Source organism: Protobothrops mucrosquamatus, unplaced genomic scaffold (assembly GCF_001527695.2).
Source record: "Protobothrops mucrosquamatus isolate PMUCROS unplaced genomic scaffold, P.Mucros_1.0 scaffold_250, whole genome shotgun sequence".
NCBI classification, from domain to species: domain Eukaryota; kingdom Metazoa; phylum Chordata; class Lepidosauria; order Squamata; family Viperidae; genus Protobothrops; species Protobothrops mucrosquamatus.
Window position 1 is genome coordinate 76,275 of NW_015386326.1, and position 23,755 is coordinate 100,029.

The following is a 23,755-nucleotide window of genomic DNA, read 5'->3' on the forward strand; positions in this document are numbered from 1 at the left end:
GGGCAGCCATTTGTCCAGAATGGTATAGGATCTCCTGCTTGAGCAGGGGGCTGGACTAGAAGACCTCCAGGGACTCTTCCAACTCTGTTATTCTGTATTCCCTTGGAATTCTGCAGCTGTGGGGGTAGAGGTAACCCCGTCTCCCTTCCTTCCCCTAAAAAGCAAATAAAGTTGTCACATGATCACAACATGTCCATCATTGTGCAGGATGGACGTCTCGTGAGTTTCAGCCACTGGGAATGGAGTAGGCAGAAAAGGGTTCCTGCCTCCAACCCAACCAGAACAAAGCACACAGTGTTCATACTATGCTTCGCTGCAGCTTCACACGTCACACTAAGGCAGGGGTCTCCAACCTTGGCGACTTCAAGACTTGTGGACTTCAATTCTGGGAGTTGAAGTCCACAAGTCTTACAGTTGCCAAGTTTGGAGACCCCCTGCACTAAGGAAGCAATAGCAAGCTTTACAAGGAAGGGCACTGCCAACTGTTGTGGTCACCCGAGTTTTTAGAATATTTTTTTTTATTAAAAGAAACCTCAGGAGATCACATGGAGAACAGAGAAAATTGGGCCAAACTTCCTTAGCTGCTTCTCCAAGAACCTGGATGAACTTTGCCAGTTGTCTGTGTTCAGTTTACCACGATTCATGGCTTTGAGGGCCATCTGAACTGACCCAGAATTACAGCTTCAAAGAATTCCATTTCTGCCATCACGGCACAAAAAATGCTAAGAGAGAGGCCGGACCCTGTGGCAATGCATCCTGGATGAAGGGCCTTTCCGATTGCTATGCCAGCCACGGCCATCCCTTGTGGCATGACATCATAGCAGTAGCAATAACACTTAGACTTATACACTGCCCCTTAATGCTTTACAGCCCTCTCTGGGCAGTTAATGATGCAAGTGTCATGTGTCTGATTAATGAAACACTTCAAAGAACTTTCAAGCATTTTTTTTAACCTAAAAAGCCTTTATTAGTGTTGCAGAGTGTCAGCACGGCATGGTGGAATGCTAAGATCTGAATTTCCCTTCCTTTGCACATAACATTCCAGGCATTTCCCCTCCCCTATTTTGGGATCATGATTCACATCTTCCAATTAACTTGGAGGGCAAAGATTCACTTCCGTTTCTTTTTCACGGGCTTTCCTTGTATTCTCCTCCCCTTTCCCTGTCGCCTGATTTAACTCTAAAAATACCAGACAGTTCTGCATATATTGTCAAAGCACGAATATTCAATATTAGCAGCGCTGACAGCAAGCATATTGCCCCCCAACAATCTGGGTCCTCAGTTTACCGACCTCAGAAGGATGGAAAGCTGAGTTCCACCTGGAACCCCGGTCAGGATCGAACTGCAGGCTGTGGATAGAGTTTGCCTGCAGTATCGCATTCTAACCACTGCACCGCCGGGGCTCCTAATCATCACACAATGTTTCTTCAAGTTTGCGTGATAACACAGTGACACGAGCGATGTCCTTTGCTCCCCCATGGTCAGCCAAACAAATCCCAGCCCACCTTCCCTCTTTGCCAGGTGCCCATCCTGAGGTGGTACCTCCTTCCCTTCCTCTACGGTTGCCTGTGGTCGGCCTCTCACCTTAAATCCTGCAGAGCTTTCCTGTTTTTTTTCCGCCTATCCTCATCAATGGGGTACAGCTTAAAAAGCAGCAGGCCAAGGACGATCAAGACCACCGGCGCCGCAGAGACAAGCATTTTCAAAGCCAGTTTCACCTCCTCTGGTTGGGAGCAACCTCGAGTCTTGTATCCTGCAAAGCTGCAACAGATTAAGCGGGGGGGGGAGAGGGGGTGGCGTTGAATAAAGGGACCGAAGGCAACATTTCGAACCACTTCATGGTGGAAACCAAATTAGAATCAACGATGGAAGAGGAAGATCAGTGACACAAGTTGGCGCAAAGCTGCATAAAGAGTCTGAATGCGGAGATTTTTCATGGGGTAATAATTTCTCCGTTGGGCAAACAGTTAATCGTTACGTTTCGGCCAAAAGGAGGCAGAGACTTACTAGAACGGGAATTATACATCGAAATCATGGCACTACAGGTAGTCCTTGTCTTACAACCACTTGAAGTTACAACAGCACTGAAAAAAGCGACATATCCTTTTTCACACTTATAAACCATTCCTGCATGCTCCGGTCATGTGATCAAAGTTGACCACTGGTTCATATTTATGATGGTCACAGTGTCCCGGGGGTCACGCAATCTCCAAACCGCTATCATCCGAATGTAAATCACGTGACCATGGGATGCTGGGAAAGTCATAAAGGAAAGGACCATTGTAAATCTCTTTTTTCAGTGCGAACTGTTGCTAAACAAATAGCTGCAAGTCAAAATATGCTTGAATACATTTAGCAATGGACAGATCACTCTTTTCTTTTGTTCTTAATTTTTATTGTTAGGAAGCTTTTCCTAGCATTCAGCTGGTGTCCCATTTTCTGAACTGATGGCCATTAATCTGGGTGCCGCACTACTGGATGATGGAGTAGACTAGTATTTTTCAACCTCAAGAGTAGAGTAGAGTAGAGTATAGAGTAGAGTAGACTGGAGTAGGATAGGGTGGGTAGGGTAAGGTAGGATAAGACAGGATAGGATAGAAGAGAACAGAATAATAGAGTAGAGTAGAGTAGAGTAAAGTAGAGTAGAGTAGAGTAGAGTATATAGAGCAGAGCAGAACAGAATAGAATTCTTTATTGGCTAAGTGTGATTAGATATACAAGGAATTTGTCTCCGATGCAGAAGCTCTCAGTGTACATGCAAAGCAACAGTGTAATAATAATCATAATAATGATACTAGTAAGAGGAGGTAGTAGAGGAGATGAGAAGGATAATAATAAAATTACAGCCATACAACATGGGTGACTCTACTTAGACATAAGATAGCACATCAGTTTAGGATGTGTAAACTTCAATTCCCAGAATTCCACAGAGCAACTTTGCGGTCATATCCTTCTTTAAGTTTCCCCCCCCAACGGTAAACAAATCTGTTTCCCCAGTTTCTCTTCCTGGGCCTCCCCAGTAGAGGTAGTCCTTAACTTACGACCACAATTGAGCCCAAAATTTATGTTGCTAAGTGAGAAATTTGTTAAGTGAGTTTTCCCCATTTTATGACATTTGTTAAGCGAATCACGGCAGTTGTTAAATTAGTAGCACGGTTGTTAAGTGAACTTGGTTTCCCCGTTGACTTTGCGTGTCAGAATGTTGCAAAAGGGGATCACAGGACCCTGGGACACTGCGACCGTCGTAAATGTGAGTCAGTTCTCGAGCATCCAAATGTAAATCACGTGACCATGGGGATGCTGCAATGGTCATAAGTGTGAAAAATGGTCATAAGTCACTTTTTTCAGTGCTGTTGTAACTTTGAAAGGTCACTAAGCAAACTGTTGTAAGTTGAGGACTGCCTAGGTTCTTCTCAGAACCTGTCCCAATTTCTTGTCCTCCTAATTTACTGGCAGCTTTTGTGTCCTCTGAAAATAACTGATAACCGAACATATAAATAGAGAGATTTCTTTTGCAAAAGATTTCCAAATGATTGCAATTCCTGGATCCCAAAAGAACGGGGATTCTGAATTCTATTGCCAACAGGGTGATGGTGAAACCTTACTCTAAACTGAGCGTGGAGATCCCAAGAGACACTCCAGAAGCAAACTTGGTGAAGAAGACGTAGAAAGAGAAGAAAATAGCTTCGTGGCCTCTGGAATCCGGGTGCTGGAGGTTGAAGTCATCCACAACATCTGGCAACATGGACCTAATCGAAGGAGACAAGACAGAAGCCAAGTAATCACTCCAGCCTTAAGGAAGTTCACAAAAGAACAAGAACAAGATACGAACCAGATCTTTCCTAAAAGCTGCCACCGAATTAATCTTTTCAATGTGAGAGAAAAGGAAACCACATAGTGAAGGATGAGCTGAACTGTTTTTAATTGCTTCAAAATTCTATTCCTATTCCTTTCCTTTCCGTTCTGTCAGAAGTTTTCTATCAAAGTATATTTTATTCTTTATCCACTTTCCGTCTTCCCTTAAAACATCAACAGAAGATAAAACGGACTGAGCGTCTCCACTACATAATTGACAGTCAAGCTGAATCTAAATTAATCAAGTAAAAACAGCAAATGTTACTCAAACTTCCTCAAACCCCCCAGACCTTATCCACATATTATAGGATAAGGTCTGTAAACACAAATAGTGTTAATTAAATTAAGTCTCCCAGTGGAACTGCATGATAACAAGAATAAACATCATAGACCTACCTACACATGCAAACACACACACACACACACAATCTCAAATGTCACCCTAGAATCAGCATGTAGACGCTTCCACACCAGAACAAGCACCCCTATAAAAGTCTGTTGCTGTACCCCATTTTTCTGCAGCTGCCCCTAAAGGCAAGCTGTTTGCTTTTAGGCATAAACATTTCTTCGTTTCTCACAGCTGTCTGGATCTCATTTTTATTTATTCTTGCACAATCCCAGTTTGAACTGGAACTTGAACTGACAGTTCAAACATACATGACCAGCTTATACTTCAATATATAGTAATAGAGTTGAAATATGATGTGTCAACCAACTGGTAAATCAATCAAAACCCAGCATTCGGCAGAAACTGCATATTAAGGGGGAACCCAAATCCTCACCAATTCCACGGGCCCTTTGAAAGAGACACGTCTTAATGGCCTTCCGAAACCCTAGTAGGGTTGGGCCTACTCTTTAGGAGTGATCCCCAATTTCCTTTGGATGCTGTTCAGAGAACTGGGACAGGAATAGAACTACGCAAGTAGTCCTTGACTTACAAGGACCACAATTGAGCCGAAAATTTCTGTTTGCTAAGTGAGGCAGTTCTTAAGTGAGTCTTGCCCCATTTTACGACACGATTGTTAAGTGAATCACTGCAGGAGTTAAGTTAGTAACACAGCTGTCAAGCGAATTTGGCGCCCCCATTGATTTTGCTTGTCAGACAATCATAAAAGGGGATCACGTGATCCCGGGACATTGCAACCGTCATAAATACATGCCAGTTGCCAAGCATCTGGATTCTGATCACATGACCATGGGGAGGCTGCAACGGTCATGTGAAAAGCAGCCACAAGTCCCTTTTTTCAGGGCCGTTGTAACTTCAAACAGTCACTAAATGAATGGTTGTAATTTGAGGACTACCCATACTGTATATGGCAGTGGTGGCGAACCTATGGCACGCGTGCCAGAGGCGGCACTCGGAGCCCTCTCTGTGGGCATGTGCGCTGTCGCCCCAGCCCCACCTCTCCCCCAGCCTCCACCTTCCCCCCCGGCCCCCACCTCATCAGCATCCCGGCCTGGAGGAGAGTCACCCCTGGGTGCGGCCTGCATGAAGCAACGCAGCCAAGCACATGGCAGCTGGGCAGCAGGGACAAGACTCCGCCCTTGCGCCCTGTTGTGCGCAGGTGATGCTACGGGGCACAGGTGGAGGACATAGCTGCCATGGCGGTGCTGCAGGGCCGCCTGGCGATCGACGGGCCATGAAGGTGGTGGGTGGCCCTGCGGGCAGGATGGGGGCGAGAGCAAGGGCAGGCGGGGTGGGTTTTGGGCACTTGGTCTCTAAAAGTTTCGCCATCACTGGTATATGGAGTTCTGAAAACAGACAAAGATACTCGGAAATTAACTCACCAAGGCAGGAGAAAAGCAGCAGCCACACTCATTCCAGCCGCAACGGCCACCACGTAGATCATAATGAGGTTACTTTCCAAAATCACAACCGAGATGAGGAAAGGAGTAGCTGACTGAAGAATGAGAAGACGTGGTCAGGAAGATCGCTTTGATTAAAACCGGGATGAACTTAACGCAGTTTTGCACCTTAACACATCAGGATAGAAATGGGACTTTTTGGCTACAAAGAGGGCTCAAGAAAGTTGGGCTAGCTTGAGAGCTAAGAATGGCTTGAACATTAAGGGGAACTTGTAGTCTTCTCTCTTTTTTGTTGTTGTTTTTGGTGCTTCTTTTCCTGCTTGACCATGGTTGCCCTAGCTATAATTAAGAGCCGTTTCCTTATGATGGGCTGAGAAGAAACGTCTCAAAATGTCTATCAGTCCCTAGATATTTAGACTGAAACTTATCAGTTACTTTACATTGGGCTGAGATAAGAGGTCTTTGAACTGGCTCACGCCTCACGCTAAACCATATTTTGACTCATCGAGGTTTATTGAATAAGCCACCATTGGCTGGTTTCATACCTCACTCTAAATCAGGGATCTCCAAACTTGAAACTTGTGGGTTTCAACTCCCAGAATTATCCAGGCAGTCATGCTGGCTAGGGAATTCTGGGAGTTGATGTCTACAGGTCTTCACATTGCTAAGTCCGGAGAGCCCTGCTCTAAATCACCACTGTCTATAGCACGGCTGGGTACACAGATGCTCCCAGGATGCTCCTAGCAAAATGGAACCAACCACACAATCTCTTAGCCTGTTTTGCACACAAGGCTATTGCATCCACCCACGAGAAAGGTATGGGCACCATCCTATCTGAGATTGTCACAGTCAAGTCCTCAGGGTTTGTCCTCTGGAAATATAAATAGGGTACACCTGGGACCAGGATGGTCCTGCTAACAGGTCTTAGCCCTGTCCAAAAAGTGATGTTTCCAAAAGGAACTTCCAGTTTCTGTTGCACCATTAACAGGCCCCAGAGAAAGCCCTGCACGAGGCTTACCTCTCACAGATGCCTGTCTTTGAATCATTATTTGAATGATTTTCATAGAGGCCTCTTTCAGAAGTTACCTAAGCAGGTAATAGGTTTACCTTGCTTCCTCACTACAGGTAGCCCTTGACCTAAAACCATAACTGAGCTCAGATTCACAGGCATAAATTGTGCCAGTCGTTAAGTGGGTCCTTCCTAAGTGGGTCACCTTGTAACATGACCATGAGAGGGGGGGGAGCAGTTATCATAACATTGAAACTAAGTCAGGGGATCTGTTGTAACTTTGAATGGCCACTAAGTGAACAGTCATAAGATGAGAACTAGCGGTATTCACTCACCGAGATGCCAATGTAAACCGCAGTTTTCTTCCCAAAACGGGTAAGGAACCACTGCCAGAAGGGGATGGTCAGGGTGGCTGAGAGCTGCAAGAGAACAACAAAACAGGAAGGAAAGAAAGTTTGTTATAGGTAATATTTGATTTACAAAAAACCACCATTTCTGTGCTTAAGCAAGGCATGGTTAGGTGAATCACAGGCCATTTTACGACATTTTGGCCATGGTTGTTACGCGAATCACTGCATTTGTTAAGTGAATCACATCGTCATTAAGCAAATCTGGTTCCACTCATTGACTTTGCTTCTCAGAAACCGGCTGCCCATGGTGATCGGCGTAACCTCGGGACACGGCAACCGTCGTAAATACAAGCCAGTTGCCAAGCACTTGAATTGTGATCACATAATCATGGGGCTGCTGCAATGGTCGTAAGTGTGAGCACCGGTGGTAAGTCATTTTTTTCAGCACCGTCATAACGTCAGCACCTCGTCATTATACGAGGACCATCGCAAGTCGAGGACTACCTGCACGTAAGTCAACCAGAAGATGACTTTGCATGGATTTTGTGGCAGCCTAAAATGCCATGTGTGAAAAATCTGCTGCTCTAATTACCTTGGAGCAATGCCCACTCTTTCCCTCATTTTTTGCACACATGGGTTGCTGTCAAGCTTTGTCAATTAAAAGGTGCAGAAAGTGGAAACTCTTTCCAGATCCGTGTTTGTAAATCATTTGGAGCAAAAAGAAGGGAGAGATCCAGTTTGGTATAGTGGTTAAGAACTGGGAGACTTGTCCAACGTTAGGCACAAAGCCAACTGGGTGATCTTGAGCCAGTCCCTGTCACTTAGCCCTAGGAAGGAGACAATGGCAAACCACTTCTGAAAATCTTGTCGAGAAAACTGCAGGAAGTCACCAGGGTCAAAAATTGACTCAAAGGCACCAAAAACAAACAGATAATAAAACAAAGAGGAAGTGGCCTATTTTTTCAAGCATTTTTTTTCCTTTCCTTTTCTCTTGGTTTTATTCTTTTTTCCCTTTTTAATACTCATATAAACAACAATAAATCATATTACAGTGTACCAAGCCCAAGATACAAATCTTTATTATGTTATAAAATAATTGTATGCCTTTTGCAGCAGGCTATTAATGCCACTTGTTTTTAATTGTACAATTCAAGCAACCTTAAGTTCATTAACATTTCAGAATTATAGTTAACGTTGATATAAACTCCCCCCCTTAACTTTAAAGGTTTAAGCTATCCAAATTAGCACAGTTAACAATTTCTAGTTTATATTTCACAATTGTTTCTCTACTGAGCTATCTGCATTCTTTCACATATTATTTGCATCTTATAATGCACTAAAACAATTAACTACATACACAAACATTTCCCCATTTGAACAGGCTAATATTCACTTTCTCTTACTCTTGGGAGGCTGCGTCTTACTCTTTGAGCTAGCCTGGATAGAAATTTCCATATAACAATAAAATAATCTTCCCTCTCTTCCTACTTAGTCATAGAGAAGAGAAACAAAGAGGCTGAAACTGTTGACTGCAGACAATCCTCAACTTATGACCATGTTATGACCTTTCTTGCTACAGTTCTTAAGTGAATCACTGCAGTTAAGTTAGTTAATGCTTAAACAGCTACGTGAACCCGGCTCCCACATTGACTTTGCTTGTCAGAAGGTCACCAAAAGTGATCACATGACCCTGGGACACTGTGACCGTCATAAATATGAGTCAGTTGCCAAGCGTCTGAATTTTGATCTCGCATGACCATGGGGATGCTACCACGGTCATCCATGTGAAAAACCATCCAAGTTCCTTTTTTCAATGCTGTGGGAACTTCAAACAATCACTAAATGAATGGTGATACAGTAAGTCAAGGGTTACCTGTAGACTGGAAGCAGATTTTGATTTCCCAAAGAGGGAATTTAAGTTCCATGATATGAGGGAGTCAGAGATTAACCATTAATTTTGCCTTAGTCAGTTATTCTTCTTTAGGTTTAATTTTAGTTTTAGTTTATGTTCAGGAAACGGGCTAATTCAGGCACAAGTGAAGCATGAAGAGAAGGACGAGGGGGGACATGATAGCAGTGTTCCAATATCTCAGGGGCTGCCCCAAAGAAGAGGGGGTCAAGGTATTCTCCAAAGCGCCTGAAGGCAGGACAAGAAGCAATGGATGGAAACTAATCAAGGAGAGAAGCAACCTAGAACTAAGGAGAAACTTCCTGACAGTGAGAACAATTAACCAGTGGAACAACCTGCCTCCAGAAGCGGTGAATGCGCCAACACTGGAAGTTTTTAAGAAGAGACTGGACAGCCATTTGTCTGAAATAATATAGCCTTTCCTGTCTGAGCAGGGGGTTGGACTAGATGACCTCCAAGGTCCCTTCCAACTTTATTATTATTATTATTATTATTATTATTATTATTATTATTATTATTATTATTATTATTATTATTATTATTATTATTATTATTATGGATCATCGCACAGTCAACCAGATGTTCAGACTGGATTTGGCATTTTTGTCTACCTTTCGAGTCCTTACCAAGGACCTGGGATAGGCAGATGTGGATGTTTGATGGTGTTACAGATCTCGTCGCAGGATGGAAGCTGTTCCTAGTAAGGCTGCCTTTTGCAATTGACTAATGGCAAATTTGTCAATGCCGATGATGGTGTTCAAGTGGTGCTCCAGTTGTTTTGGGATTGCACCCAAGGCGCCTATTACTATTGGTACTTGCTTGCTTTTGCCACAGTCTTTCTATTTCTATTTCTATTTCTAGGTCTTTGTATTTTGTTGTTGTTGTTGTTGTTGTTGTTGTTATTATTATTATTATTATTATTATTATTATTATTATTATTATTATGTTATGAGAACACACTAAGCATGTGCTCTATGAAAAAGTCACAAGGGCCGTAGGCTGAAATAGGAAAGCAGCGTGATCCCTTCTTTCGTGCCTGCCAAACTCTTTGCTCCACCTGCCGTTTGTGAAAAAGTTTTTTTCCCTTCCCTGATGTAAAAAGAGAGATACGGGCCTGTTTCAATTCAAAGCAATTCCCTCCCCTCTTTGAGTCTCGCGTCATCGGTATATTCAATCACGCCCTTGGACTGGCATAAGCATTCTTAAGAGAATATAAATGGCAGCTGTTAGCAAACCAGAGCTTTGTTTGGAATCATATCCAGGGGAAAAACAAAAAGCAAAGCGTGAGAAGAGATTGGCCATCTACTCTTTGAATAATGCAAGGACGCTTCTGATAGCAGAGCCCCCCGACTTTTCATTCTCCTGCGGCTGTGGCCCAGACAAAGTCTTAATCTCCCAGGGAAGGGTGGCGGCGGGGTGGGGTGGGGGGAGAGCTGGGGATTGCAATGGCTCTTTGACTGAAAGAGCCTAAACGTTCCTCAACAGTTTCTCTTCCATTCATGACCAGACTGCCTAAAAGATAAAAGTTTAGCCGTTGACGTCCATAGGAATGAGCTAAAAAAAACCCAAAACACGGCTGCTTTGAAGCCGCTATTCCCACTCAGCTTGGCTCTTCCCAAAGGCTGCTCTACATATTAATAGCATCTCAGAATTCTGGACAGCAAAAAGCCTCAGTGGGGAGGTGGCAAGCAGCTCTGCATACAGAAAAACTTGCATATTAGCCTCTCCCTGCCTGGTGTGACATTCTCATCGAAGACAGATGGAGAGATTTATTTATTTTTTTTAATGTGGGAAATTGAACCCTCTCTTCCTGCCTGGAGTGGTAACCGTCCGACCACATTTGAAATAAAAAACGGAGAATATACCATCAGAGGAAGAAGTGATAAAGAAAATCCTGGACTGTGCTGAGATGGACAAATTAACAAAAGAGATAAAAGAAAAGGAAGACACAGAATATTATTTAATATGGAACAAGTGGTATGACTGACTGGAGAGTAGAAATAAGAGAGAATAAATGTGGAAAGGTTAAAAGTGGAAAATGTGTGTATAATAATGTATGAAGGAAGAAAAATGCAAATAAGAAATAATGGGGCAACAAGGACAAATACTCTAAAGAAGAATAAGGGGGGGGGGAAAGTAAATAATAGAAGATTACTGTTACGAAATTGCTGTTAAAATATATACTGTGTATATATGTGTGTTATGTTTTGTTTTGTTGGTTTAAATAATAAAAATTTAAAAAAAACAAAAAACGGAGGAGAAACTTTCATCTGGGATGCACCCTGTGGTTTTGATCCTAAAGATTCACAAGGGAGTAAGAAGCACAGGTAGTCTTCAATTTACGACCGTTCTTTTAGAGACCATTCCAAGTTACAACAGTGACTTACAACCGCTCCTCTCACTTGCGACCGACACAGCCTCCCCATAATTATGCGAACAAAATTCAGACCCTTGCCAACTGGCATGTTATTTATGACAGTTGCAGCATCCCAAGGTCAGAGGATCGCCCTTTGCAACTTTCCCGACTGGCTTTCGGGAAGCTAAGACAATAGGAGAAGGTGGATTCACTTAACAACCTCCTGGTTCACTAACAGTTGCAGTGGTTCGCTTAACAACCTTTGCAAAAGATTGGCCTCAACTCAGTGAGAAACCACCTTTTTCAGCGGTGGAAAGTCTGGCCCCAATTGTGGCTGTTAGTCACGGACTATATGAGAGACACTAATAGTGGTTGGATCACATCAGTGCCCACACATCTCATGTTGCTTCCCTTTATAGACACCCTACTGCTTGTGCATAAGAGGGACCCTTTGGCCATGTTCCAAACACCCAGTGTCCAAGCATAGTGGTGGGAGTCAGCCGGTTCGCACCACTTCGGCAGAACCGGTAGCTAATTTTTTGTTGCCCAGGCCCAGAATGGACTTCCGGAAGTGGCATCCACACAGAGAACCGGTTGTTCACGTATTTGAATTCCACCACTCCTTCCTTCCTTCCTTCCTTCCTTCCTTCCTTCCTGTGGGATTCAGCCAGTTCGCACCAGTTCGGTACAACCGGTAGCTAATTTTTTGTTGCCCAGGCCCAGAATGGACTTCCGGAAGTGGCACCCACACAGAGAACCAGTTGTTCACGTATTTGAATCCCACCACTCCTTCCTTCCTTCCTTCCTTCCTTCCTTCCTTCCTTCCTTCCTCCCTCCCTCCCTCCCTCCCTCCCTTCCTTCCTTCCTTCCTTCCTTCCTCCCTTCCTTCCTGTGGTGGGATTCAGCCACTTCGCACCACTTCGGCAAAACCGGCAGCTAATTTTTTGTTGCCCAGGCCCAGAATGGACTTCCGGAAGCGGCATCCACACAGAGAACCAGTTGTTCACATATTTGAATCCCACCACTGGTCTTGAATTAAAGCTAACTTTGGGGGTTATGAAGAATGCACTGGACCATAAATTAATCAGAGAGGCTGGGTAAATGCAATATCTAAAGGCATCAAAAACCCAAGGCAAGCTCAAAGCAAAACAAACTTCTCAAATTTGGCACTAGGTTTTTAATTGACTTGGGAAAGCTTGGAATGGGTGTATGTCTGTGCGTGTGTGTGCGTGTGTGCGCGCGCGTGGGGGAGGGAAACAAGCATGTTTTCTGAGAATGTGGGAAAAGAAAGCAAATTAGCAAATGATGGCTGGGAGTTTGCAGCGCTAAATCTGAGGTCCGCTCTCAGCTACAGTTCAGAGTCCTCCCTTCAGGTGACCTGCAAAGTGGTGTTGGTTTGTTGTTTTTTTAAAAGCATGTTGTACATTTTGATGGCTTTGGATATTGGATCTCTCGCCCCCCCCGCCAGACGGTTTGATTAGTTTAGGATCCAGTGCATTTGGTAGATCCCCCCCCCCAAATGGGCTATTTTCCTCCGTGCTTGGAAATACAAGGGGGTTTCTACTCATTCCTAGCTTGGCAGAGACTCTGATCTTTTCTGCTTTCCCATCTCCTCCTGTTCAGGCCTTCTCAGACAATTTGGCTCCAAGAATTCCATTCAGAGCCTCTTCCTGATCAAGCCGGCTTTTTTCTCATGATTAAGGGGTGGGGGGAGAGAGGATGGCAGGCTTTGGATAAAAAACCAGCCTGCTTTTTGTCTCTTGTCTCTTTTCAGACCAGCTCTAAAAGCGCACACAAAGAAAGCCTTGTTTGTGATCACCGACTCTATCTTTCCAGAAAGAGGGTTAATTGCCTGGGCTAGCCTTCTTTAAGGATGGTTTCCCCTTAATGCCCTCCAGTCCCCTTGCTGAAATACTTCTGGGTAGAGTCACCCACGACTCTCTTAACTTTGATACAGGTAGTCCTCGACTTACGACCACAATGGAGCCCAACGTTTCCATTGCTAAGCAAAACAGTTGTTAAGTGAGTTTTGTCCCATTTTTACAATCGTTCTTGGCGCTGGGACATGACCACCGAAGTAAAGACAAGGATAGAGAAAGCCCGAACAGCATTCTTCAAAATGAAAAAGGTCTTCTGCAGTCACGACAGAAGCCTAAGACTGAAAATCAGGCTTGTCAGATGCTATATTTTTTCCTATCCTGCTCTATGGAGTAGAGAGTCGGTCTCTGACAGAAGGCCACCTGAAGAGACTAGAAGCATTTGAAATGTGGATTTACAGGCGGCTGTTACGTAGAAGCTGGGTTGACAAGATCAGAAATGAGGAGGGGATAAGCCGCCTGGGAAAGCCAAAGGAAAATCATCAAAACAATTAAAAAACGAAAATTAGAATATTTCGGACATGTGATGCAACACCCAGAAAAATACGGCCTACTCCATTTAATCCTCCATGGAAAGATGGAAGGCAAACGAGGTCCAGGCAGAAGAAGAACATCGTGGCTTCAAAATCTAAGGGACTGGTTTGGACAAAACTCAGCAGCACTTTTTCGTGCGGCTGCTGATAAAAACAGGATCGCCAACATGATTGCCAACGTCCAATAACAGATATGGCACAAGAAGAAGTTCTTGGCGCAATAGTTAAGTGAATCAGTGCAGGTTTTAAATTAATAACATGGTAGTTAAGCGAATCTGGCTTCCCCTTTGACCATGCTCGTCAGAAGGTCGTCAAAAGTGGTCACATGACCCCCGGGACACTGCAACTGTCATAAAAACATGCCAGTTGCCAGGCATCTGACTTTTGATCACGTGACCATGGGGATGCTGCAACGGCCGTAAGTGTGAAAGACAGTCATAACTTATTTTTTTTAGTGCCGTTGTAACTTCAAACTAAACAAGTGGTTGTAAGTCAAGGACTATCTGTACTAAACAGCTCAACCCTGGGATCTATTGGGTGATGCCTTGCCAGCAAAGACCAGATCTGATCTGTGATCTAGATGTCTCTGTAGAGCAGGGGACCCCAACCTTGGCAACTGTAAGACCTGTGGACTTCAACTCCCAGAATTCCCCAGCCAGCTATGCTGGCTGGGGAATTCTGGGAGTTGAAGTCCACAGGTCTTACAGTTGCCAAGGTTGGGGACCCCTGCTGTAGAGGACCTGAGATTCACAGACCAAGGATGAAGCCCTATTTTTTTTAGCCCAAATGCCGGCAAGATTCATTAGCCTCATCTGCCTTTCCTAAATAGGATCCGAGCTGGAAAAATAGATCAACATCTCTTTATTTATGCATAAATAAAGGGAGGCACCTCACCGTTACAAGATGAGGGACCCCTAAAAGAGAATCAGTTTATATAAAGCTCAAACATAGAGTTTGGAACATGTTATTTCAAAGAACTAGAAACATTAATCAAAGGCATTCCTAGTTACTGAAAACATTACTCAAAGAGCCCCCCCCACCCACCTTGTTCCCATCATACTATTTGGAATATGGGTGGTGTGAACCTTGCTGGCTTTGGCAAATGCGTTTAAACACCTCTCTTTGGATTAGCTTTTGAATTTGCCGTACGTTTTCCTTCAGTGCCTCATTATGGGGTCTTCGCTGCATTCTTGTATTAGGTTTCATGATATGGTAGGCCCACCCAAAGTCCACTAGGATCAATACTGGCAATAAATAAATAATCCAACTTTGCAGCTGAGAAAGTATATTGAACTATAAACTAATCAGATGAACTAAGTTTACCCAATGCTCTAAACCACACACAAACTAACCAAGCAAGCTTAATAGGTTATACAACATCAGCCGTGAGGTTTGCAACTGAGCCAGCTATGCCTGTGTCAATACAGTCTTATGGCATTAAATTATAATTATGCTTTGAGATAAAGCCACATCCTGTTCTCACGCTGCAAAATGGGGTAGATGGACTAAAGAACTGGATTCTCCAGCTGTCATTGGAGGCTTGTAACCAAGGAGACTCTGGACCACCAGCCTACCTCCATCATAACTCCCTCTCTTCATGCCAGAGACAGTAGAAAGTGTGGAAAAGGAGAAAAGAAAAGAGAAAGAGGAAGAAAGAAAGAAAGAAAGAAAGAGAGAGAGGGAGGGAGGGAGGGAGGGAGGGAGGAAGGAAGGAAGGAAGGAAGGAAGGAAGGAAGGAAGGAGGGAAGTCATTGCATGCCTTGCAGAATACATACCATGATGGCGAGCAGAATGTTCTGGAACTCGTTGCGGAATCCCAAGGTGTAAGTGCAGAACAAGGCAAAATTTCCTTCCAACAGCTGAGAAGAAACAAGAGATGTCATTGGAAAAAAGCAGGAGCATTTTGGCAAGGAGAAAAGATGGTAATTGGCAAAAAAAAATTTTTTTTATCAGATTAAAGTTCTTCTAGGACAGTGTTTCTTAATCCTGGCAATTTTAAGATGCGTGGACTTCAAGTCCCAGAATTCCCTAATCCAAAAATTATGTTGAGTTGAAGTCCGCACTCATCGTAACGATGCCAAGGTTGAGAAAAACACTACTCTGTAAAATTCCAGAAGCAAAGAATACAGATCTTTGTTTTGACTACTTAAGGACAGGGAAGCAGAGAAGAGAGCCGAAGGGTGGGAAGTGGAATTCATTGTTCATTATTGAACTGGAAGCAAACAACAGAGCAGAAGTATTTAGCTGAGCAGCGACCTCAGCGTCATCCCTGTTCTTTGGGCAGTACATTCTCCAAAATGTTGAGGCCGTGGGCATTCTTAGGGAGCATCTAGATTCAGAACATGTAGGGTCCTTCAACTTTCTCCAGATAATCAAAATGGGCTTATCAACCAGAGCTTAGACCAGGGGTAGGCAACCTTGGCTCTTTTATGACTCGTGGACTTCAACTCCCAGAATTCCTGAGTCAGCATAGCTCAGCTTGGAAACCTCTCCCTTTCCCCTCAGAGTGGCTGGCTCAGGAATTCTGGGAGTTGAAGTCCACGAGTCATAAAAGAGCCAAGGTTGCCTACCCCTGGTTTAGACATTTCTAGGTTAAACATTGAGAAGAAAAATCTGGGATCCATTTAGGAAGTACTCTAGATCAGAGGTCCTCAACCTTTTGGGCACCAGAAACCGGTTCCGTGGAGTGAGGTTTTTCCGCGGACCAGAGGGGGTGTGGTTTTGTGTGCTGCCTTCATCTTGAGGATGGGGCTCTGCTTGTTTGTGTGGCCTGGTTGCTGGCATGCCCCGGCCCGGTACTGGTCCACGGACCGGGCGTTGGGGACCCAGCTCTAGATGCAAAAGATCCTCGACTTATCACCACAATTGGGGCAAGAATTTCTGTTGCTAAGCAAGGCAGTTGTTAAGTGAGTCATGCCCAATTTTATTACCCTTTTTGCTATGGATGTTAAGTGAACCATGCAGTTGTTAAGTGAATCAGCTTCCCCTGTTGACTTTGCTTGTCAGAAGCCATTTGGGAAGGTCACAAATGGTGATCACTTGACCCTGGGACACTGCAATCATTGTAAACACAGGCAGGTTACCAAGTGCCCTGGATTCTGATTACATGACTATGAGGATGCTGCAACACTTGTAAGAACGAGGACCAATTGTCACTCTTTTCAGTGTTGTTGTAACTTTAAACTAAATGAATGATTGTAAGTCAAGGACAACCTGTATATCTAGTAAATGTGTTCCAAGCAAGTTCAAGGACTGGGCGGGTGTTGGTTCACTTTTTGCTCTAGTTAAAAAAAAAACATGCGATGAAGAAGTCTAGAAGGTGTGATGGGCAAGATTTTCTCACCATGAAAGCGAGGGAGGTGAATAGGAAAGCCGCAATCAGCTTGATGTAGGGTCCATGTTTCATAACCAGCTTCAAACCTTGGAAGAAGGAAACGGGCTCAGCAGATTGAAGTTCAGAAGACTCTGTGGAGCAAAACACAAGAAGCAGGTGACGATCTTCTCTTCCATGGATGTTCTGGATCGTACATGTTTCGCTACCATATTTCTAGGTCTAGGACATACCATTTCTTATTTTTCATGTGCTGTGTAATTCCATAATTGTTCCAGTTTGCATAATTTATCCTAATTTTGCCAGCCAGAGGAAGAGGAAGATGTCCAAAAACGTTTAAGAGGACAATTGCCTTGAATGAGCCCTTCCTCCATTGTAGGAATGAACTCAAACCAGCAGATTCGTGGGAGAGTCTTCTTTTTATAAGTCTAGAGTGAAACCTAGACATTTTCACTCTTTCCCCTAATAATACAAAACTTAAGAATGACGCAAACACCCCTTATGCAACAGGGCTGTTCAAGGGTTTTCCCTGAACTGCGTTTGTTCAGTGTTCATTTCCTTCAGCCCATCCCATTCTCTACCGTGGGGGAAACAAAGGCAAAGACAAAATCCATGCAAAAATATTTGAGACAAAGTAGATACAGGCTGCTTTCCCAAAAGGCAACTGGACTTCCTTGGGTTTTTTTCTTTGAGAACATTTCACTTCTCATCCAGTTCACTTCCTGGATGAGAAGCGAAACTTTTTCAAGGAAAAAAAAAATTTAAGAAAGTCCAGTTGCCTTTTGGAAAAGCACCTCTGGGACAATGTGACCTGGAGGATGATTGAGAATCTCTGTAGACATTTAGAAATAGAGGGTCCTCAACTTATGACCCACAATGGGGACTAGAATTTCCCAGGGTGGTTATTAAGTGAATCACATCTGACTTTGCAATCTTTTATTGCCATTTGGTTTTCCCAGTTGCAATGTATGGCTGTGAAAGTTGGACCATAAGAAAGGCTGAGTGCCAAAGAATGGAGGCCTTTGAACTATGGTGCTGGAGAAGACTCCTGCGAGTCCCCTGGACTGCAAGGCGATCAAACCGGTCAGTCCTAGAGGAGATCGACCCTGACTGCTCTTTAGAAGGCCAGATCCTGAAGTTGAAACTCAAGTACTTTGACCACCTAATGAGAAGGAAGGACTCACTGGAGAAGAGCCTAATGCTGGGAAAGACTGAGGGCAAGAGAAGAAGGGGACGACAGAGAATGAGGTGGCTGGATGGAGTCCCTGAAGCAGGAGGCGTGAGCTTCAATGGACTCCAGAAGATGGTAGAGGACAGGAAGGCCTGGAAGAACATTGTCCATGGGGTCGCGATGGGTCGGACACAACTTCGCAACTAACAACAGAATTGCCATTTTTGTTAAGTGAATCCAGCTTCCTCCATCGATTTCCTCATTGGAAGCTGCCTGGGCAGGTCGCCAGTGGCGACCGTGTCACCCCTGCAACCTTTGTAAATGCCAAGTGCCTCCATTTTGAACACGTGACCGTGGGGATGTTGCAACTCTCATAAAGGCAACGACCGGTTGTAAGTGACTTTTCTCCGTGCCAGTTGCTAAACAAAGGATTGTGAGTTGAGGATTATCTATAGTGGAACAAATGCGTGCTATCTTTAGCTAATGTGTGCCAGATGATCCAGCCCAATCTTTTGATGACCTCATCCTATCAGCCTTATCTTTGGCAGTTTGCCCATCAAAGTTCCCCTCTCGGCTAATCTTAATATTGCTCATCAGGTGATACGGCTTTTCCCTTCAAGGAACACTAAGGAGGATTTCTCAGATGTGGAGTGTGTGGATAAGGGCGAGGCATCAAGAAATATTTGTTCAAGAGGAGTGGCTCTTTTGATAAGCATCCTCCAGACGAGGCCTCCATGCCACCGTGGGCTTGAGAGGGTGCTTCCCTTCAGGAGGTTGAAGAGGATGTCACGTCCCCCAGAAGACAAAGCAGAGAACACGTCCAGGGAGTGAACCAATTTCTGCTTCCCAGTGGCTGGTTAGAACCAGAATGTGGGGTTGCCTCATGAGAGAGAAGCTGAGAAAAGCCACGACAGGTTTATGCAATCCCAACTCTTGCACAAGACAGTCATTTTCTCCCTCAGTGTTCACTCAGGTCCTAAACCGGAGGGGCCGCTGGAGAGAAAGTTACAATCAGGATGGCCCAAGGAGTAAGCAAGCGACTTTTGTAACCCACCAACGGGTCTGTTGACATAATCGGTAGGAGTAGCGATACTGAACGTGCCTCCGGTATCCAGCAAGAGAGAAAAAAAAATTCCACCCTTAATTAGAAGGATGTCATCAGGGTGTGTCTTTGGGGCCAGAGAACACTTGTGAAAGAATGGTGTAGATATCTTTAGAAAGTGTCTATCCTGAAGGAAATTGCATGCCCCCTAAAAAGATTGAAGTGATTGGCCGGGATTAAAGGAAGGTAGGGATGTGGATGATGGATCTCCCCACTTGACAAATTCAGCTCCCCGTTAAATCATGGGTCCCTTGAATGACTCTGAGCCAGTCTTTCTCCCACTCAAGTCCAATCTACTTTCCAGGATTGTAGTTGCGGAAATACTCTTGGGGACAACTCCTGTGTAACACTCTTTGCACACTCAGAGGAAAGGCAGGACCGAAATAAATAATTGCTGGCATGATTAGATTCCTATTCATTTCCTTCTTTTAAAGTAAAAGCATATTTAACAAAATGTTGAAGTCAGATGGTCAGGATCTTGTAGGCTTCCACAGAGGTGTCCATGTACACCACAATGTTCCCTCATCGATGCAATATATTATATTAGCAGGTGACTCAAATTATGGATTCACATCTGTTTGACCTCAGTGACTCAACCAACTGGGCTGAGTCTTTCACTTTCAAGATTCAACAAAATGAGTTGCAATGTGGAGAAAAGCAAAGTCCTACATTTAGGCAGGAAAAACCAAAGGTACAAATACAGATTGGGTGAGACCTGGCTTAAAAATAGCAACTGTGAGACGGATCTTGGAGTCCTAGTGGACGATCACTTGACTATGAGCCAGCAGTTTGCAACAGCAGCCAAAAAAGCTAATACAATCCTGGGTTGTATAAACAGAGGCATAGAATCAAGATCACGTGAAGTAAAATTGCCGCTTTATAAAACCCTAGTAAGACCACACCTGGAATACTGCAGCCAATTTTGGTCACCATATCACAAAAAAGATGTTGAGAGTTTGGAAAAAAATTCAGAGAAGAGCTACTAAGATGATCCAAGGCCTCGAGACTAAAAATACGAAGAACGGCTAAGGGACTTGGGTTTGGCTAGTCTAAAGAAAAGAAGAAATAGGGGAGACATGATAGCAGTGTTCCAGTATCTGAGGGGCTGCCACAAGGCAGAGGGTGCCAGGTTGTTCACCAAAGCACCAGAGGGAAGGACAAGAAATAGTGGTTTGAAACTGATCAAAGAGACAAGCAACCTGGAATTAAGGAGAAACTTCCTGACAGTGAGGACAATCAACCAGTGGAACAGCTTACCCCCAGAGATCGTGGGTGCTCCATCACTGGAGATTTTCAAGAGGAGATTGGACGTTCACCTGTCTGAGATGGTATAGGTTCTCCTGCTTAAGCAGGGGGCTGGACTAGAAGACCTCCAAGGTACCTTCTATTCTATTCTATTCTATTCTATTCTATTCTATTCTATTCTATTCTATTCTAGTCTAGTCTAGTCTAGTCTAGTCTAGTCTAGTCTAGTCTAGCCCTCTAGAGAGGTGTATCTAAGCCAGGTTACCCCAACTTTGGCAATTTGTGTGAACTTCTATTTCCAGAATTCTAAGCAAGGCAATGCCAACTGAGGAATTTTGGTGTAGGAGAAGAGCAAGCTGAAATAGAAGGTGGGGTTAAATGTGTCATAAGTTTGAAGTCCTTGCATTGTCACAAAAGAGCCAAGTTCATCCCCCCTTGAATTCCATTGTCCCTTATCTAGTGCCAAATTAGCTTTGACCAGTCATTGACTAGATTCTTGTGTATAGGTAGCAATAGCAACACTAAACTCTTCTATGCTTCGAACTCAACGAATGCACCCAGTTATTTGCACCTGCTATTAGGGAATTAAAGTCCACACACGTAGAAGTCGCCATAGTTGGGAATACATAATTCATAATATTGCATGACATGAGTTGATGAAGTTGGCTTACCTTGCCTTTCCCGCACGCCTAGAGACAGAATGGCAGCACAAAGAATATAAATCCCACCAATGACCCCGGCTGCAATCATATAGGCATTTCTCTGTAAAAGGATGGAAAGAACGGTGAAAAAAAAGGAACATGTCAAATGAGATCAATACTGCAAGTAGGAAATCTTTGTAGAAAAGCATCACTGGATGCTTAGAAATATTCCTTGACTTACAACCACAATGAGGACTGGAATTTTGATCACTAGCTGATGCTTAGGTCAATTTTATGACCATTTTTATTAGGGCTGTTCAGTGAATCATGTGGAAACGAAATGAATGATGCAGTCGTTAAATAATTCTGCCTTCCCGGCTTGTTGGAAGTCAACTGGGAAGATTGCAACTCCCATGACTGGATGCTGCAACTGTTGTAAATGCGAGTCAGTTGCTAAGCATCCAAATTGCAATCATGTGACACACCACACCATGTAGTGCAGGGGTCTTCAAACTTGGCCCTTTTCTGACTTGTGGACTTCAACTCCCAGAATTCCTCAGCCAGCATAGGCTGGGAGTTGAAGTCCACAAGTCATAAATGGGCCAAGTTTGAAGACCCCTGATGTAGTGTGATGGTCATAACTTCGAGAATGAGTCATAAGTCATTTTTTTAGCACTATTGTAAGTTTGGACTGTTGTTAAACAAATCATCGTAAGTTGAGGACTCCCTGTCCTTGGCCATGAAGTATTAAAAATGTTTTATGGTCTACTGGAAAGGAGAGCAGCCTTCAACTGTCATTATTGCTATATGAACAGTATTTATTTATAAACAGTATTTATAACAATTTATTTTATGAACAGTAACAGTATAATATTCCTTCCCAAAGCAGTTTCAATTTTGTTTTTCATTTATTATGGCCTCCAGCCATCCCCCAAGTCCAAAGAAATTCAGTTAAAAGCAGTTTCTTATATATAAGGCACCCGGAGAATTTGACTGGGGTATGATACAAAATTTCAGCAACATAACAAACATCCTGGTTGGTTTCACGCACTGAAGTAAACCATTATTTTAAACACGATTGGTTCCACAATTCATAGTGACCTGGTTTGGGTTAGTAAGCATTTTAGCTAAATGATGGTCCCCAGAACCATTAAGAGGTGGATTTTTCATCTTGTTCATAGTGTTTTACAAATTAAACTATTAATCAGTATCCATAATCCCAGAATCCCAACAATTCTCCAGGATAAAATCAAACTTTGGTTAAAAAAGACATCCTGGTGTTGATGTTACAAGATCTGCAGATTAGTCGCTAAATCTGAGGAACTATATATCAATAATATTGTTTCTCTAAAGAGTCAACAAAATTTACACCACCAACATTTCTAAATGACCAAAACAACTTGGTCAGCAACACACTCAGTGACTGCATTTGCACACTAAGCCTTTAAGGAGGATCCATTTTGACATGGGTTAGCTTGTTGGGGCTAAGCATGTTGACCACATCTACCCATTTAATTAGCTTTGGATTCAACGTATGTGGAAACCCAAAATGAGAGGGCTAATAACTAGTTGAAGCATCTTATGTGGAGCTTAGCAGAACACCTTTGGCAACCAAGAACCAAAGAAGATTTGATCTTTGATCTTGGTTTGAGCTGTTCCCAACTGCCTTCTGGAATGAACAAGACGTTGAACAACAGCTGTCTCCCATTTTTGTTCCCAAGGAAAAGATACTCTATGACATTCCACCTCTAAAGCCAGAACATCAGTCTTTTCTCTTTGGTTAACCAGGCAAAGCAGCAACAAAAACAAAGATTATCTTTTTCTCAACTCCTCCTTGAGTTGAGAAATCCAAACCAGGCTTCAGCCAAACCTTTACCACAATGTTTCTCAACTTCAGCAAGTTTAAGATGAGTGGATTTCAACTGAAGTCCACTCATCTTAAACTTGCTGAGGTTGAGAAACGTAGCTTGACCGCATTGTAGTGAAAACATGAAATTCTCCATAAGGATTCATACCGTATCAGAGAGTGAACCAGTGTCATGGGTGATGTTGACCTCTTCTAAGACCACTGAAGAATTGTTCGTGTTCAAGAAAGGTGGGTCGGAAATACAAGGGGTATTTACTTTCCCCACAATTTGTCCTTGGATGGCTGTTCCTAGGACTGTTCCAAGGACCTCTACTGTCATGCCTGTAGAAACAAAAGAGAGATTAGAACTAATAAAACATAGGTTGGGTCCCCTTTCAAAAGTAGTGGTAGATGCCGGTTTTAACTCACTGAGCACCTGAATATCAGCGTTCACCCTTGTTCAACTAAACCAGGGGTAGTCAATCTTGGCTCTTTTATGACTCGTGGACTTCAACTCCCAGAATTCTTGAGCCAGCACAGTTGGCTCAGGAATTCTGGGAGTTGAAGTCCACGAGTCATAAAAGAGCCAAGGTTGACTACCCCTGAACTAAACCATGCTTTAAGTTAGCTGTGGGTTCATCCAATCTAGTTCACTTATAACACCGCCTCATGAAGCACAATTTGCACATGGCAAGATTAGGTTCATAAACAACCAATGGTTGAC

At 43.6% G+C, this 23,755-nt stretch overlaps 1 protein-coding gene across 1 annotated transcript in view; it reads right to left on the reverse strand.

The window, feature by feature from the left end:
• The window catches only part of MFSD2A (major facilitator superfamily domain containing 2A), a 46,755-nt gene that overhangs the window by 2,267 nt on the left and 20,733 nt on the right, over positions 1–23,755 (reverse strand). Inside the window, 8 exon segments of the mRNA XM_015830802.1 lie at positions 1,585–1,761; positions 3,606–3,749; positions 5,644–5,756; positions 7,006–7,089; positions 15,471–15,554; positions 17,039–17,160; positions 21,216–21,306; positions 23,201–23,373. Of these exon segments, the coding sequence (XP_015686288.1) occupies positions 1,585–1,761; positions 3,606–3,749; positions 5,644–5,756; positions 7,006–7,089; positions 15,471–15,554; positions 17,039–17,160; positions 21,216–21,306; positions 23,201–23,373 (988 nt within the window).